The sequence below is a fragment of the Xiphophorus maculatus genome, chromosome 1 (genome assembly GCF_002775205.1).
Source record: "Xiphophorus maculatus strain JP 163 A chromosome 1, X_maculatus-5.0-male, whole genome shotgun sequence".
In the NCBI taxonomy this organism is placed as follows: domain Eukaryota; kingdom Metazoa; phylum Chordata; class Actinopteri; order Cyprinodontiformes; family Poeciliidae; genus Xiphophorus; species Xiphophorus maculatus.
In genome coordinates, this window is record NC_036443.1 from 29,970,851 (window position 1) to 29,989,033 (window position 18,183).

The following is an 18,183-nucleotide window of genomic DNA, read 5'->3' on the forward strand; positions in this document are numbered from 1 at the left end:
CAGCTTTGTGTTATTGTTATCTGTTCATTGATGTCTGCTGTCGTTCTTCAGAGGTACTCACTGCTTTCTCTTATGTCCATCAGGAGAAGGTTTTGTGCCTGGCCGTACTTCAGGGACAGCTCCGACTTTATTATGATTTCAACGGTACTTTGATCGAACATCCGCCTGACAGTAACGATTTGAATCTGCTGAAGATTAGTGATGGCGAGTTAAGGCTTGTGAGTCTGACATGTTTTTATCTTTGTTTTATCTTAAGTTTTGGCTATGAAGCTGCAGTTGGTAACCCTCTGACTTCCCATCATTTGGCTCCTATTTAGGAACGAAGGCAGCAAATTCTCACGTGCAGAAAAACAAAATCTTACCGCGTAATTTTGGTCTAGTTTCTAGTGCAAATATCTTAGTACACTTGAAATAAGACAAAAGTAACTTAAAAGTAACTTTTCAGTAAGAAATAGTAGCTTGTTTTAAGTCAATAATTCCTTAATATTGATTTAAAGTAAGCAGGAGCGCTGTAGAGTTTTTGTTTCTCACTTTATGTTTTATGCTTTAGTGCAACTGTGTTGTTTCTAGTAGCCAGAATATTTAACATATTTTCATACTTTTCTAATACACTAAGAATATCAAGCCTGCGTAGCTAGGTAACGGCGTAGTGCTCGTCGAATATGACTCAACAATTGGGAGATTTTTGAATTGGCTCGTTTTCCAGATGCCAAAAATCATTAACTTATTTTTGCTGGGTGGTGTAATTAAGTGAAGCAGTAGAAACTGGGGATGCACACTGATAGGTTTCTCATTCCAAAAGCTGTATATCAATAACATACCTGAAATAAGAAGAGCTAATGAGCAAAAATGCAAACCCATCTTCTATTATCCAACAGTGTTCTTTGCAGGGTCAAGAGGGGGGTTGGTGCTCCTCTCCATTTAGAAATGAAAAGCCATTATTCAGCTAACATTTGCCAATTATCAACAGAAACCATATCTCAAATGAACATACATTTAGACATTATAAGTGATTACTGTCCAATCATTAGTTTTCAACAAAGTAAAACAACTGATTGAACAAAGGAAGTGATTTTATATATTTTGCTATCAGCTTTAGGTTCAAGTTTCATTTTAATGAGTTGCTAATCCTGCAGCAGCATATTTACTGTATCATAATCTTCTCAGTCATTTAAACTGTAAATTAATTTTCCTCTTTTTATTGTTTTTCAGCTGAAGACTATATTGGTTGACAAGTATAAAAGGATCACAGTACTCAATGGCAATGCCTCTATCTTTACACTAACTTTAACAGAAGACTTACCAGATTTCCGTGGTAAATACTATCTGGGAGGAGCACCAGAGGAGGAATTGCCTGAAAGGTAAGTGGAGCCACATGAAAGCATCTTTTTAAGTAAAGAAAATGTTTGTCAGTAGGGATTGAATGGTGTCCATGATGGGTTATCATGTTGCTGCCATGTTTTATTGTGCACATGTGTTCAGTTTTACTTGCATTGTTAGTTTTCTGCCTTCTTCCACAAATTTTCTACAAATCTGATGTCAACATAGTGGATTCCTAGTGTCTTTCTTCTTGTCAATCTGTATTTACAGACTGTAAACTATTAGTGTTTTCAGTTTTATTGCCTCTTGTGAGCAGAGGAAAAACGTTTTTGCTTTTTTCAGCCATCACCCTTTTTTCACTGAGGACCGAGGCTGCACTAGACAGTTTTGTTTTTGTACTAGTTGTCAATTTTTTTTAATTCTAAAAATGACATGTCCAATAATTTCTTAAACTGAACAACTCGAACAAGCTGAATAGATAACATACACCATGCAATCACACATCAAGGAGATGCAAAAGTGTAACTTTTTCTCCAGCTGAAAAAGTTACATGAGTTCTTGTTTAACTCTTCATACAAAGAAAATAAAGTGTGTTTGCTTTTCAATAAAGAAAGCACCATTACAGTCCTTGTATATTCAGATCAACGGGGATTCTGTTGAACAAGAATCACAAGAAAAATATTTAGGAATCATTTTGGATGCTCAGTTAGACTTTAGGACTATAAACACTTTGATGCAAACAAAGTTTGTCTATGTCGATGTGTGTCTGTCCCTGTCAAATAAACTTTAATTAATTAATTAATTAATGTTTGGAAGCCAAAAAATTGGTCAAAGACAGACAATGTTCAGTTAACGCTATGGCGCACTGCAAAATCACACAATCTTACCAAGCATTTTTGATACAAATATCTGAAATGAGACAAAACTAACTTATAAGTAACTTTTCAGCAAGATATAGGAGCTTGTTTTAAGTAAATTATTCCTTCGTATTTATAAAAAAAGCACTAGTTTGACTGGCAGATTATTTCACTTATAACAACACATTTTTCCCATGTCATAAGTGAAATAATCAGCCAATGGCACTAGACATAAAGGTGAGGTAAGATGATTTTATTTATATAGCACATTTTCAGCAACAAGGCAATTCAAAGTGCTTTACATTAATTAGAAAGAAATACAACAACAAACCAAAGGAAAGAGCAAAGCAACTATTGACTTAAAACAAGGTCAGATTTATTGCAAGTTAATTTTGTCTTTTTTTCAAGTGACTGGACAAAAGATCATGATGTCATGATGATGTCATGTTGGTTTTACAAGCTAGAAAAAAATTGTGATTTATTATTTTACCAATTGATTATGGATCAGAACCAACAAAGAGAAAAACGATGGAGTGACTGAATATTAAATGTAAAAATAATAAAAATAGCATAGCTATAGATGTGGATTTTAAGCTGTTGTTTTTTTTGTCTCCCAGTTTAAAGCAGCTGTTTTCAGCGGGCAACTCTGTGAAGGCCTGCATCAAGAACCTAAAGCACACCGGCAATACTGTCGACATGAAGACCATAAAAGCCTCTGGAGTCAGTTCTGGCTGTAACAGCAACCTGCTGGTAAAAGAACACACTTACTGAAATCTACAGAGCTAAAATGATGACACCACCATCAGTGCACTTGAGAGGCTTCATTTGCTACAAAACGATGACTAGCATTGGTTTTAGCTGTGATGTTATTAATATAACGCTCTAAATTTCAAATGTATGCATGATATATAAAATAAAAAGGGATGCAGTGCTTTGCTGCTAATACTCACTAATGCTAATTTTCATGAAGAAAAAAGTAGCAAGGGAAAGGACAGAGGTCATGCTAGCTTGACTATGACAAATATATCATGTAGATGTGCCGTGGAATTCTGTGTGTTTCGGTTCAGTTACAACATAAAAAAGGCTACCTAACACCAACTCTGACAGATTATCAGTAGATCAGATGTTTAAATGAGCTAATTAGCAACTCTAAAATAGGTGTAACTGGAATTACCTGCAGTGAACCGAACAGAAATGACTGTTAATTCTTTTCCCTTTTGCTTTGCTCGTGTGAACAGTCTGAACTGGTTTGCGCTGAAGCAGGGGAGGACCGTTTGTTAAAATGTTGTGTGTTTGTGCAGGTCGCTCGGGAAGCTCATTTCAGAGGTCAGAGCTACGTGAAGTTAGCCCCAAAAGACGTTAGGAGCCAAAATGACAAATTCTACACCAGCTTCAGCTTCAGAACAGATCAGAAAAACGGACTCATGTTTTTCCATAAAGATCAGGTAAGAAAAGAAAAACTTTGATTCCCATGATCTTTCCTGCTTCCCCTTTCTATTAACTCTTTGACCTTACTGTTTTCCATCCGTGGCTGCAGGAGGGAATCTGTCAAGTCTCTTTGCAGAAGGGCAACATTGTGTTGAGGGTGAAGAACTCGGAGGTTAAGACTCAGAAGACGTACAACGACAACAACAACCACAATGTTGCTTTCTACATTGACACCAATGGGTAAGACAGCCAGAGATGGTTTCATTATGCTAATGTCGCAAAAATAAGTCTTCAGACTTGACTTTGACTTGTGGTCTCAGACTTGAGTCGTAGTGCTACGAAAGCGTGAAAGGACGCCGGTATGCGGTTTACAGACTACAGCTGCTGCAATGTTTTCCTGTAAAAGGATGCGGTGGAATATTATGGGCGTTTGTATAGACCGACGTTCTCTTCCTGCCAAGCTAGTTGAGACATTACAAGACACTTTGGGCTGGATGTGGACATGGTTTTAAATATTTTCTTTTCACATTTAATCAGTAATTTATGGACTATATGAAGTGGTGCTTTTGTCTGAATTGCTTGATGTTTTAGCTCCACATCCCCTTCTTTTACCCGTCTTACCGCATTCAGACATTTTTGTAGCAGCTAAAGCAATCACAAGCCAACACGAGAACGTCACTGAAAGCATTTGGATTATGTGTTCCCTAAGACAAAAATGACAAAAACAATGCTAAACTTTTTATTGGATCAGTTTTTTCCAAAACACAGTACGGTTATGTCCTCAAGGAGCTAACAGCTAGCACACTGCGATGACATAACCAGAAGGCTCAATGCCACCGCTAGCAAAACAACAGCCAGGACATCGTTTATACACACAATAAGATAAACAGCTGGTGGCTTAGTCATTACAAAGACTAAAAAGCAGAAATTCTACAGTTACTAATTTAAATCTTGTTCTGTTATTTATCTTAAAACATAAATACTTATATTACAATTTACAAGTGTTTTAAATAATATGAAGCGGCCTTCAGAGGATTTTTGAATGGTGAATAAAATAAGTAGAGTTGCTTTTTAACCATAATAAATTGAACACTGACCAACATATCTGATGTGTATTGATAATTTTGATGGTGGTACTTGACATTGTTAATGGTTTCTTGATGGTTTTATGATGTAAAGCACTTTGAACTGCTTGTTTACTGAAATGTGCTACACAAATAAACCTGACTGATTAAAGGGTAATAATTTTTTTAAATGTTAATGTAATAACTTAAGTCTGAGTACAAACAGTTCTAACCTCAAATCATGCAGTTAGGTGACCTAGAAGTCACAAAAATGTTTGTTTTAGTTGTTAGGAATTTGACTTGGACTTGCTCCTCAAAGACTTGAGATTTGTGAATCTATATCTAAAGCTGTTTTGTTGCTACAAGTGTTTTGCTGACTGTCGGCTTTCACAGGTTTTATCTTTTAATGGACGATGTAAAGAAGAGCAATGACAGTAAGCCGAACATGAAGCCGCCTGCTTACACGGGTCCTGAGAACGTCACCTTCCTGGGAGGATTACCTCAGCAAAACGTTGACAACCTCACAGGATGCATCAGCAATGTCATCATAAAGAGGTTAGAAAAGCCCTACAGAGTCACGGAGAAACCATGTCTTCTTACAGATTATAAAAAATGACCTGAGAAAGTACAAAAAAGGTTTTCAAATGATGGTTGCACAACTTTTACACTAACTATTGATTTTGAGTGAATATGGCAGGCCATTTTAACATAAAATCAGTTTTACCAGTTTAATTCCAGATATTTGAGAGACATTGTTGGAAGTGAATTAACAGGAAGTTCTTTGCAGATTTCTGAAGTGGTCTTCAATTGTATGAATTAAATTAATTTGTTTAATTTCCATTTGGGATCAATAAAGTATTTTTGAATTTGAATTGAATTTTGACTCATCAAAATGTAATTGAAGATACTGAATTATTATTCTTATTAGTCGGGATGTAGATGCAGATTTCTTACCATTATGGATTGTCAATGGTAATTTTGTAGTTTTGTCTAGTTAGATTATTTTTTAGATATCCATAATGTAATTATGGACAGTTGGACAAAACCGATTTTATGATAAAAGAGCCTGCCATACAGCAAAATTTGCTGCCTTTGCATATAACTAGGATGACGGGACTGCAGAACCAAAAGGTAAAATGTGTGCGTGATTCTTGCCTCCAGGAGGCAAGGTAATCTAATGGTGGAGAACCTGCTGAAGGTGAACGAAATCGAGAACGTTCTTCTGAACTGTCCAGCTGCTGAAAAACCTCAGCAGATCATCGCACAGGAGCCGAGACGCAAACAAAAGGTACAGCATAAACACACGATAGCTCTGCTCCTCCAGGTAAAAAGGAACCGCCGCTTCAAGAAACTGTATACACGTTTCTGTCTCAGAGTAATCAAAAGAAGCCATCGAGATCTCGCAGCCGCAGTACCAGGGAGTCCTGCCAGGGGGAGCTGTCACACCCCGAGAGCAGAGCGACACACTTCAGCGGCTCCACTTACAGCTACCAGAAATACAATCCAGTGGTCAAATCCATGTAAGGGTGACATTTCAGAATTTTTTTAGAAAAAAATACTTTGAAATTTCTTTGGTTAAAAAGTGAAACATTTGCAGGAAAAACTGACATTTTGAGACTAATTCTAATTAATTATACATTTTTCTAATTAAAGAAAAAAACATGCAAATTGTTTTCTTTAATTAAAAAAAATGAAAGAAAAAAAATTACCATGTTTTTTCTTGCAAATTTGTAACTTTTTTGGGGATAAATCTTTTCTAGAAAATTCACGATAAACCTCAAAATCAGAATTTTTTGGCAGAAATGTACTCCCATCCACAACCAGAGGATGAGCAGAGTACCCAAAAAGTATACTCTAGTAAAAGTAGAAAGTAGCCGTCCAAGAAAGGGTAAAAAAATATTTGGTAAAAAGTCTGTTACTGAGTAGCTGATCAAATTATCAATCATTTAATATTAAAAAATTACATAATCAGACAGATCGAAATATTAAGTTATGTGGAAATTTTGGTATTTTAAGAAGGAAAATAACAATCATTCATATAAGTAACAAAGAATAAAATCAGGCAAAAGAAGTTTTTTTCAAATCAGTTTCTTTGAATAAAATTTTTTTATCAAACTTTAACAAAAACTGCAGGTGTGTGTCTATGCCTGGTGAATTTTTGGTTAAAACATGTTTGTTTTTCATTCAGTGGGTAGAAAATCCAGAGATTTTACTCAAGTAAGAGTAAGAAGTACTGTATATTAAAAATACTCCTAAAAGGAAATTTTTTCAAAAGAAGTTACTCATATAAGTAGTTACTGCCAAACTCTATCTACAACGGCCCTAATATTGCATGTACAGGGGCCCTAAATACTCACTAATTAAACTGATTTTTCCTCAGTTCTCATCTGTCGTTGGAGGTGAAGATCAACTCCTCTGATGGCTGCGTTCTGTACGCAGCCAGCAGGCAGCAAGGCGGAGCGGCCATGTTGCTCAGCGTCCTAAAAGGTCACCTGATCCTCTCGGTGGAGTCAGCCAGGAATAATGTCAAAGTGCGCAGCTTGAACAAATACGACGACGAGCGGTGGCACCCGGTAAGGTCTTCCACGCAAGATATGTACATAAAAATACTAATAACTCGGGCGTGCCGTGTTATTTGGGTCTTGTAGGGGACAGCTCGACTCATGTTTGGAGGCCTTGAGTCCTCAATGCGGCTGTCACGGGTTCGACTCCCGGACCTGGCGATGTTTGCCGCATGTCTTCCCCCCCTCTCCTGTCAGCCTACTGTCATATAAGGGACACTAGAGCCCACAAAAGACCCCCTGGATAATAAAATAAAATAACATACAAATAACTACATTAAACCGGGTTACACGTTCTGAATTTTTTACTTACTTCTAAATACTTCCTGAAAATTCGTACACTTTTTATAAAGCGTGCGTAAAAATGCACATAGATTCCAACATAAAGACAAGAAAAAATGTCTCTAAAAACCTATTATTAGTACTTTTAGTGTCATTATTTATGGAAATTCAATGTAAATATTGCAGGAATAAACTCAAAAACTGGTAAGATATATTAACAAACACAAGTTTTAAATTTAAAAACATCAGCTGGTTCTTTTTGATTTTTATCCAAAGTTATTAAGAGCCACTAGCAGCTTGAAAACCCCTGATCTAGTCGATCGCAATATTCTCCTACAGGGGGAAATCATGAAAGTAACGCGTCAGAAATGGGTTCACCAGATGTTTCTCTATCACAGGTTTTCATTAAGCATGAGGGGAATAAAATCAGTCTGACGGTGGATGGCATCAGCAGTCGAGCTAAGAGGACAGCCGGAGGCAGAAAGATCCGGATCAGTGGACCGTTATTCATTGGAGGGGTCCCAGCCACAGTCAAGGTTAAATTTACTTATTTCAAAACTCACACAGTTAACTTTCACCATTCATATGCTCAGGATGTGTTAAAGTATTAAATGTTATTTTATTACTTTCCATGTCTGGAGGAGTCAAAGTATGGTAAAATGTCCATTTCAGGAATTGTATTTTTTCTAAAAAAGGACCTAGATGCCTCTTAATTCCTGACTTTTTGTACACTGGACACATGGTTCTTAAACTGGGTTCTGTTAAATGGCAAACTGTGCTGTAAAACTTTTTAATTTTACCAATTAAAGCTATCTGCAATAGGGTGCGTTCACACCAGCCTTGTTTAGTCCATTTTAACTCCAATTTGTCCGCTTATTAAGTTCAGTTCATTTGGGAAGAATTGAATGCAAAACTGGACCAAAAAGGCAAACTCTGGATCACCTGCAAATCTGTTTGGTTGAAGTGAACTCTGGTTCTGTTCGAATGCATATGTGAAATCCAAGCGGACCGGAGACCGCTCCAAAAGCAGGAAGTGGACTACAACACAGGGTATTATGGGTAAATACAAGCCAGCAGGAGAAATGGCTCAAGGTCTTTAGCCAACAACAAAAGAGAAATCCTACAACAGTAAAAATCTGGTACCACTCCATTTTTTTTCACATTTTTTGAAGAACAAAGTTGCACTCACTGTCTTCTTCAGAGGTTTTTTTGTTGTTTCCTTCAGTGGTTCTTGGTGCAGCGCCGCCACAGGCGAGGAGGGAAACAAGTTGCTCAAAGGGTTTGGATCATTTGACACGTTGCAGTGTGAAAATGTAACAAATGTTGCAATTGAACCGACTCTACTGGACTATCAGGTCTGAAAACACCCTTAGAAACCGGGTCAGGGTTACATATTCCTGAGTCAAGCATGAGGCCTTTTGTCCAACCCTAACTGGGTCATCAACAGGACAATGATCCAAAACAATAGCTCTTCTTTAACTCTCCCGCAGTCTTAGTGTGACAAATGTCTGGGTGAGACAACAGATCGTCAGTTTCTGAAACCAAGCGCACACGGGGTCAATGTGACCCTGATGGGCAATGCAGAGTAAAAAAAAAGTCATGGGGTCTAAAAGACCGCGAGAGTTTAAGTCCCACTGAGGATTACTGGCTATGTTCTGATTATCTCAAGTTTGAGACAGAAATAAAGTTAAAAAGGTGTACACCTTCATCAGACATCATTCTCACTGTTTGTGTCTGAACTCCAGCCGAAACGTTTTGATGGTTTCATCGGATGCGTCAAGGACCTGAAACTGAACGCAGTTCCTGCAGGAAGCCCATCGTTCAGCCAGGGGGCGGTTCCATGCTTCCAGAACCCTCTACAACCTGGAGTGTACTTCTCCAAACAGGGAGGACACCTGAAGATTGGTAGCTACCCTCCCCGTCTTTTCCAAGTTTCAACTGTTTGAATCCTTTTTTGGTCAGAATATGCACTGATTGACGTGTCTCCACCTCCTGGCAGGTGACTCTTTGGTTCTGGGTCGGGACCTAGAGATCCAGCTGGACGTTCGACCCGCTTCAGACTCTGGGCTGCTGTTGTACGCTGGAACTTCATCTGACCAATACCTGAGCTTGTTCCTAAGCCAGGGAGAGGTGAGTTAAGGTTTCGCCAAGCAGAAGAGAAACAGCAGGAAGAAGGTGGAGATTTTCCTTCTCGTCGTCGTTCAAGAAATCCTAAAAACCAAAACTGAGGAAGATGTTTTTGTGTCTAGGTGACTGTTTCGGTAATCAGTGGCAAAGGTGAATTCTCTACCTCGCTAATGCCTGAAGAACCTCTGTGTAATAGACGCTGGCACACAATCAAAGGTGGGTTTACAGAAACCAGTCATCTTCCCCAAACAGAACCGCTCTCTGTTAATGCTGATGTATTCTTCCAGTGGAGAAGAAGAACAACGTTCTGAAGTTGTTTGTGGATGTAACCGCCAAGCAGAGCGCAGGCCCCAAACAGAACCGTTCTGCAGGGACCAAAGCTACCATGTACCTTGGAGGTGCACCAAGTGAGTACAATATCACAGTTCTCTGCAGAATTTCAGGGTTTCCACTTTGTCTTTACAGAAAGTGTCTGGTAATGCTCACACATAATGTATATTTATTTCTGTGGCTGGGATATTAAAGAGAGGATATTAAAAAATCTAAAATCAACTTTATACACATCCCCGCATCTTCATGCTCAGCTCCTTCAGACTAGCGGCAGCAACAATTAGCAAATACCTGGTGGGACTGCACATCTGCTGAACGACTTTTCAGTTCAACACTCCTAAGAGACCGGATCTAAACGGCATCACAGAGAAGCGCTGTTGAGAAGGCGAAGTGTCTTAAAAATATTTTGACTTCACAATTTGACAACTTGAAATTGACCTCCATCTCTTTAAGTTATGTTTGATATGTACAGCATTTTTACAAAAACTGAAGGTAACAAAGTTGTTTGTATAATGTAAAATGGGTGGAGATGCTATGGGTCAATCATATTGCAATTTCAAAGTTTTCTTGATAGTTGGGGCACTGGGCCACTCTAGATCTGCTGCTCGTCACCGTACAAAACTAAAAACCGAAGGAGACAGAAACTTTTCTTCTGTGGCTCCAAGTTCTTTCTCCGACTCTCAGATCAGCGGACTCAGTAAATAAAAACTTACTTACTTACTCGGTTGGTATAGAAGTTGCAGTCCTCATTGCGGTTGTCCTGGCTTTGATTCCCAGTGTTATGCAGAGAAATGCAGGCCCTGTCGTGGGAAAATGCATCACTCCAAACTCTCGCATATGGGAAAACGGACTGAAATATGACCAAAGAGGCAACTTTTAAAGATACTTGTAACATTATCATGTTTCTTAACTATGTAAGCCCTAAAACGGTAGGATTTATTTCGCAGATGAATTGAAATAAATACAGTTTTGACACCTTCATTGAGACATACAAGTTGAACATTTTACAGTCAATGTCTGATGAATATGTTTTCCGCTAATGGTTTGGAATTCCCCACTTTTTCTTTTAACACCATAATAGCTTACTGCATGACAAAACAGAGGCCCATTATGTACAAAATTTGATATCACCCTTAATTATCCAGTCTATTAATATAGGAGGGGGATGCATTTTAATTTCTGAGCCTGACAATATCTGCATCCCCTGTCTATTGTAATATTTGATATGAAACTTGTATTAGTAGCTCATGGAACAAGTGTGATTTTGTAGAAAAGGTGAAATCCCTCTTAGCTCTTTATTTCTCCATATTAGCAGGGAGACATTTTTTTTAAGCAAAGTCAATTATTAACCCCCCATTATCTGCCTGCTCTCTGTATTTTCCCCAAAGATTGTCCTATTGATATGAAACTCATACCAGCAGTTAAGAGAAGTGTGATTATGTAGAAAAAGTCAAATCCCTCTTAATTCTATATTTCTTCAAGCTAAGAGGAGGATGCATTTTTTGGTTATATGGATGTTGAGCCTGACAATATTTGCATGCCCTGTTTTTTTTTCCCCCAAATATTATCTTATTGATATGAAACTCACACCAGCAGTTAAGAGAACAAATGTGATTATGGACCCTACCCTACTTCCTGTTCAATATGGGCCATTAGTGCCAAAAACTCTTCTTCGAGGGCTTGCTAACTCTCTTTAGTGACAAGCTTTTCTTTGCACATAATGTACCTAGAATCTTATGGGGATATCAAGAGAAGTGTAGCAAATGGCCATATGTTTGCTCTTACCCTTGATCGATGCAGAAAAAGCTAGCTAGCTTGCTTGCTAGCCGCTAGTTAGCGGTAGCGGCAACCGCCTGGCGTCACAGAACGCGCGCGACTTAAACTTTTAATAGAAAAGTCCCATGTAAAAAATAAAACATAGAATATACCTCAAATAGTACTGCCTTGTCTAAATTTAAGACCCTTAATTAAAGTATTTGCGAAGATAATGTTGCTTCCGCGATCCCTAGTGTCTGGGTCCTCCTGCTTCTGCGACAACGATCTTCTAATTCGGCAGATTTTCCTCCTCCTTTAAAACGCTGTACAGCTTTATCTAATTTAACATCTGGCTTCTTAAAATTAAAAAGGTACTTTTTTCTCAAAACAACAACTTCAAAAATGAAATAACATACGCCTGTTTTTCTAATCACTCGGTAAACTTTCTTTTGTCCGCCAGGTGGCGTCACAACGGCCAGCCATCCTAACGGGTTTCCTATTTTCCACGGCTGTTTCCGCCATGTTAGCGTCAACCGTCGACCCGTGACGTTGTCTGGACCGCTGTCTGTTCACGGAGCCGTCGGAACCCGAGGCTGCCCTCACATGTAGAGCCTTCACATTCCCCGACAACAAAATACTGGTGGTGGGTGTCATGTTAATGTAGCTAATTTAAAATATATATTAATATTTATTTTATACTTTGGGGAGAAAAAAAACAACATATTTTATATTTTCACGTTTTTGTGTTATGTCTGTCATTATTGGTTTCACATAAAGATGCACTGATCTAAAATTAAAATGTAAAACAAAACAATGCTCCAATTTTGCGATATTTTATGAGAGCGTTATGTTTTGACTTCACTACATTAATATTTATGTCAATAGGGCTTCATGAACTGGTTAAATTCATAGAAATTGATGGATTTGGCTTTTTAAATTGAGCTAAGTTAAATAAGCTGTTATATTTTTGTAAATGTAAGAACATTTTTAATTTTTTCAGTCACACAAAAAAATCACTGCAAACCAATAATTTTGACCTTAACTTGCCCCTTCTCTATAATCATTATTTACCTTTTTTTTTTTAAACCAACTTTCTCATATGACCTGCACCCCTTTTATTTTTGAACCCATGTAAAAAAACAAGAAAATTAAGCTTTTTTGTATGCTAACGTTTTTAAAGTAACTCAAAGAATAAGCTGCCGCTCCGAGCCCTCATTTGTTTGAATAAAGTCTTTTTCATATAAAATTAGACGCTTGAGTGTTTTTCCAATTTGTACTTTAATAAAGATCTAGTCCCAAAAAGCAGACTGTACTTCAAGAGCAGAAAGCAAAACTTAAGGCTTGGTCGCAGCAAGAGAGACATCTACATGGTGTAGAAACATTGCCTTTGGTATAGAAAAACATTTAAGACAATGCTGAAGTGGGATGAAAAGTAAACAAAAAGTAGAGAGAGATATGGGACTTGGCAGGCTGGTCTCTAATCTAGACTCATGTCTTCGTCATCTTCTTTCTTCTCTTTGGAGTCTCCTTTGCTGCCCTGCATGGCTCTGGCAAACGCTTCCACGTCTGAGGAGGAAACAGAAATATGCCTGAGATGCAGAAAGACCAGATTTCTTAAAAATAGATGGACAAATGCATTAAATTTACAAAAAATAAAACGTTCCATAATGTAAGGGGCGTAAGGCAGTGTGTTTATCCTACCTCCCCTGTTGGCAGCGTCCACAGCTTCAGCCGACAGACCGAACTGATTCATCAGCGGGCCGAGCTGCCCCGAAGCCAAAGCGCTGCTGAACATACTCATGGACTGAAGTCAGACAGAAACCAGAGTCAGAACCAAACTAAACAGATGAAGAACCGTCCATGCCCTGGTCTGGTTCTACCTGCTGGAACTGCGGCGAGTTCAGGGTGGTTTGGATCTCCTCGGCGCTCTGCGGTAAGCTCTCTCCGCTGGGGAGGAAGGGGAGGAGCCTCTGCTGGACTTCAGGGTTGGTCAGGATGGGAGCCATCATCTCCGGGGTGCAAACGCTCGCCAGGTCCACTGGAGGAGACAAACCACACAGTTAGCTGGAGAGTCCTCCGTCGCCCTGCAGCAGCAGAGCAGACCCGACGGCCTGCTGACCTGCAGATCCCTGCGGCGCTGCAGCGGCTGCAGGAACATTCATGTTGGCCAGGATGCTCTGCAGGTCGCTGAGCTGGATGGGCTGGTGAGGAGGAGGGCTTCCAACGGAGGCCGGCGTCACAGGAGCCTGAGCTGGAGCTGCAAATGGGAAAAAACAGCATGGAGTTCAGGAACCGTCCAGGTCGGTTTGGTTGATTTAAAACAGGAAACATAGCAAATGTTGCAGTTTTGTCCCCAACTGAACTGAGTCTACTAGACTTTCACATGTGAAAACAACTTAAATTTAAAATCAATCCATAGATGGCGGCGTCCTTTATTAATTTGGTAAACAGAGAGCTACTTTGGGGTCGTAATCAGTTAACACAGAAGTCCAATTAATTAGTAGAATGAACGACGATGCAAATAATCAGAATTGAGCATCGAGACCTGCAGTGTGAGATAGAACTAAGGCTGTTGTACCTGGAGTAGCAGGGGCAGCAGCAGCAGTGGTGGCAGGAGCGGAGGCAGCAGGAGGCGTAGGCGTGGTCGGTGCCTGGGTGGAGCTCAGTCTGGGGGCTGCAGCTGATGAAGAAGAGGCAGCCGTGGCTGCTTGGCTTCTAGAGCTGAGGTTAGCATGGAGACCGAGCGTTAGTGTCACGCTAGAGGAGGAAGTCTTAACGATGCAGAGGTGAGGTCTTACCTGGATGAGGAGCTGCTGGCAGACGGGCCGCCGCTGCCTAGCAGATTCGCCAGTCCAGGTCCAGCTAACGCTCCCAGGCCTCCTTACACAAATCACAACAAATCTATAAAAGCTGCTCTGATGAAGCATTCAGGCTTTACATCAGGCCTGCACAATATAACCCATCACAATCGCCATAGCAACATCAATTTCAGCAGGCATTCACTTCCCTTGATTCCCCAGTTGGTGATGCCAAAACTAATAAAACGCGGTGATGAAGGAAAAGAAATCAGAAAAAAAGTGACTCCATTAGGATATTCAGCAAGTGACGGGGAAAAAAAAAAAGTGTTTTAATTGCAATTTTGTGACGTACAGTGAACCTTCGTTTTTCGCAGGGGTTGCGTTCCGAACAGAACCCGTGATCGGCGAAATCTGTGAAGTAGTAACCTTTATTTTTTTACAATTATTATACAGCATAATTAAATACTCTACATTGAAACCAAAGAACAAAACCTGTTTTCAGGACCAAGCATATTTTTTAACAAATACAACGCTTTCTTACAAATAACTACAGTAAAATAATCATTTTAATCATCAGTACGAAGTACAAAAGGACAAATTGTGACTCGCGTATTTCACTGATCCTCTGACTGTGACGCTGCGGCCTGACTCCACTTTCTAGTGGCTTTTTCTTCTGAAGCCTGAGGTGCAGGTGTGCTTTTTCGAAGGAAGAACATAGTTATCGGTAATTGTTGTCGCTCTTTTTTTCTTCTGGGCAAAAACATTTACCAAGCTGTATTACGTATATTTAAATACCGTAACGTTATTGGCACACAGGTAGAGAAGAAGCGTGGAGACTGTTTAGCCAATCAGGACGCAGAATACAATGCACTGTGAAAAAAAACTGCCCAAAACATTCAGCAAAGCAGCGAGGCCGTGAAAGGTGAACCGCGTTATAGCGAGGGTTCACTGTACATCGATTTCCATACGGCTGAAAAACCACCTCTTCCAAGCGCAAAAACTTTTCATCGAAAAAACGTAGTTATTTTTTGTTTAAATTAAGCAAATGTATTTTCTTAATTTCAATTTGCGCAATTCTATGGCTAGTAGAGCTGCAGCTAGTGAAACCTAAAGCGTTACCCAGAGTGCCTCACCCAGTCCACCGAGCCCCGTCGGACCGATCAGCTGCATCAGCTGGTTGTGGCTCATGTTTCCCAGCAGGTTCTGCAGGCCGCCCTCTCCGCCCAGCGCCGACAGCTCGTGACCGCTGCCACCTCCGCTGCCCGGAGCGCCAGGAATCGGAGGGTTGTTCAGGAACTCGTTCACCTTACGGCAGAAATCCTCATCTTTGTCCGTTTTGGGCTCCTGAGTTGACAGTTTGAAAAATTGTCTCTTATGTGCACTTAGATTTCCATTCAGCAGATTAGCAGCGTCTTCCCACCTGCATCCAGAAGAAGAGCCTTTTGGAGCCAGCCTTGAACTTCAGCACATAGACGCGTCCGGTGGTGCACTGGTTCACTCTCTTAAATTCACAGTCGTCAGGGAAGATGATCAGGTCCTGCAGGACATTTCAGTTCTGGTTTAGTTCTCCTGGAAAATAAGCCTCGTACTCAACCCCACCAAAAAAAATACTCAACCCAAAAATGATAAAGATCAGATATTCTTTATCATTTACATTAGTCTGTTGAGTTTTTTCAGAAAACCACCCAGCATTTTTTTTGCTATTAAGAGTTTATTCAAAATTTTCAGCAAAAAATGGTCAAAAGCATTGAGTTTATGTGATGCTAACTCCCACCTGCAGGTGGCAGTATTTCTTATTTCTGCTACACTGCTGCCTCAACTTTACTTCATGCCATGTTATAAATATAAAAAGCCACATTTAAATAAGAAAGTCTATCTCAAATATTGCTAGAGTACCACCACAATCAGGAATTTTCATTGCAAAAAAACCAATCATTAAATCCTGGGACAGTTTTCTGTGTTACGTTTCTAAAACAAGAATCAAAGCTTGAATGTTTTGCCAACCAACAGCAAAACACAGCAGAACATCTCCAGTAACGAGAAGGTAAGGAAATTATTTTGGTTTAATTTAGTTTAAAATAGAAAATACATTACTATCCACAGAGAATATGACAGCACTGTTAAGTGAAATAATTTCCAATCACATCATGAAAGTAATAAACATTTCAGATTTCACTGAATGTGTGTTTTAAATTATTGGCTTAATTTAAAGATAAAATCTTTACTTACATCATCAACGTTCCCGGTGGTTCTGTCCTTCCAGCAGAAATGGATCAGGGAGTCATCGGACTGCTGGATGTACACCAAGCCCTTGCGTTTGTCGGGTGTAACCGTGTTCCCCTTCAGGCTCATTTTACCAGCACGAAACTCCACTAGATACTTGCTGGAGCTTCCCCTAGAGCCGCTGACCAGACTCGGAAACAGAGCGCCGGACGACATATTTACTCCCAAACTGAGGAAAAAAAACACAACAAGATGTCAGTTTTCTGAGGTCATCTCATTTACAATACCAGCTGCCATCTTGGTCCAAACTGCTGACTGTGTAGTTTTTTAAATGTAAAAAAAAAGACAAAAAATGTAAAATTATGTATCCATAATAAGTTGTCAAGTTAAATAATCATGATTTATTAGAGATAAAAAAGTGTTTTAATCACTTCTGTCCATAATTGAACCACTTCCTCTTTATCTACCAAATCCTAGTGAAATCTGTTCATTTTTCCCTATTCATCACAAATTATACCAAGTTACATTAGCTTGGTGTTTGGTTAGACCTTTTACTAATTTAATAAATTTAAATTGGTAAATTTTTGTTGTTTTTTTTACAGCTAGATAATTTGGTTTTATTTGCGGACCGCCATATTGGATTCTACGGCCGGGGTTGATGATAAAACCCAGATTTCAGGGATTGACCCAGTTGAAGTTGTTTACGAGAAAGTTGTTTTTTAATGCAACCAGGACCAAACTAAAAGCAAAAATCCTACACACTTTTTCTGCGAAGAAAAATATTGCTTACCTTAGACACACATCCTTGACTGAAAGAAGAATTACTTTTTAATCATAAACAACTTTCTAAGCCTACAGATAAAGAACAATGCTGTAAAAGTTAGCTTTGCAGAGCCATCTGTCAAATGTTTTCTGTTTTATCTTCTGACTAACACCTGATTGTTTTATTTAGTTAATGTCTTCCTTTAACCTGTGTGGTGAGTTTGCTTTCACTAAATTAAATTTTAACAGTTAAGCCACGAAGTTGTTGTTAGCTGTGTGTAGTTCTGGTTGTCGATGCTAACGTTAGCCCATGACATGGCTAAACAGATGAACGACTAAAGGCCGAAGTCTTGCAGAGCAAAAACCTTAAGTTGTTTAAGGAAATAAACACACACACAAAATACTCCTTTGAAAACAACAAACTTAACATTTTTAAAAACTTACATTTAAATACTTGCGGCTAAATCTTGAAATATCTCAGAAGTTTTCTCTCCGCTGCGTCTGACTGTTACGCCACTTACGTAGAATGAGTGAACTTCCTGTTCATCGTGAACGCGCCTGCTGTTCACGATGCGCACGCATTTCAGAGTTTTATGGCAAGCCTTAGCATCAACAATAATACAATTAAATTTCAAAACCACTTAATCGATTCCAAAGGGAAGTTAAATGTTGTAAC

The 18,183-nt window shown here is 39.2% G+C and overlaps 2 protein-coding genes across 4 annotated transcripts in view; one reads left to right on the forward strand and one right to left on the reverse strand.

Annotated features, from left to right (window-relative positions):
* The window catches only part of lama5 (laminin subunit alpha 5), a 92,255-nt gene extending 79,282 nt beyond the window's left edge, over positions 1–12,973 (forward strand). For both annotated transcript variants that reach the window (XM_005801930.2, XM_023331222.1), the window contains exons 66-80: positions 84–218; positions 1,213–1,361; positions 2,795–2,927; positions 3,479–3,622; positions 3,715–3,845; positions 5,063–5,224; positions 5,831–5,957; positions 6,044–6,189; positions 7,050–7,242; positions 7,911–8,048; positions 9,258–9,417; positions 9,512–9,642; positions 9,762–9,855; positions 9,927–10,046; positions 12,185–12,973. In XM_005801930.2, the coding sequence (XP_005801987.1) occupies positions 84–218; positions 1,213–1,361; positions 2,795–2,927; positions 3,479–3,622; positions 3,715–3,845; positions 5,063–5,224; positions 5,831–5,957; positions 6,044–6,189; positions 7,050–7,242; positions 7,911–8,048; positions 9,258–9,417; positions 9,512–9,642; positions 9,762–9,855; positions 9,927–10,046; positions 12,185–12,333 (2,112 nt within the window). In that variant the 3' untranslated portion in view covers positions 12,334–12,973. The remainder of the gene's footprint in view (positions 1–83; positions 219–1,212; positions 1,362–2,794; positions 2,928–3,478; positions 3,623–3,714; positions 3,846–5,062; positions 5,225–5,830; positions 5,958–6,043; positions 6,190–7,049; positions 7,243–7,910; positions 8,049–9,257; positions 9,418–9,511; positions 9,643–9,761; positions 9,856–9,926; positions 10,047–12,184) is intronic.
* Positions 12,974–12,983: 10 nt separating this feature from the next.
* On the reverse strand, positions 12,984–18,048 carry adrm1 (adhesion regulating molecule 1). 2 transcript variants are annotated; one of them, XM_023331235.1, is made up of 10 exons: positions 17,952–18,048; positions 16,752–16,974; positions 15,943–16,059; positions 15,656–15,866; positions 14,523–14,601; positions 14,303–14,445; positions 13,844–13,981; positions 13,605–13,762; positions 13,426–13,528; positions 12,984–13,290 (listed from the first exon to the last, which is right to left on the reverse strand). In XM_023331235.1, the coding sequence occupies exons 2-10, from the start codon at positions 16,959–16,961 to the stop codon at positions 13,202–13,204; spliced, it is 1,248 nt and encodes a 415-aa protein (XP_023187003.1). In that variant the 5' UTR covers positions 16,962–16,974; positions 17,952–18,048; the 3' UTR covers positions 12,984–13,201. The 2 variants fall into 2 exon arrangements, with proteins under 2 accessions (XP_023187003.1, XP_014325305.1); XM_014469819.2 differs by having other exon boundaries at positions 14,523–14,604.
* Between the last annotated feature and the right edge of the window lie 135 nt (positions 18,049–18,183).

Coding starts and splice junctions, on each gene's coding strand:
- adrm1 (XM_014469819.2), bottom strand. CDS start 16,961: ATGTCGTCCGGCGCTCTGTTTCCGAGTCTGGTCAGCGGCTCTAGGGGA. Junction 15,867..15,942: donor GGCTCTTCTTCTGGATGCAG/GTGGGAAGACGC, acceptor CTGTCAACTCAG/GAGCCCAAAACGGACAAAGA. Junction 13,291..13,425: donor GGACGCTGCCAACAGGGGAG/GTAGGATAAACA, acceptor TTTCCTCCTCAG/ACGTGGAAGCGTTTGCCAGA.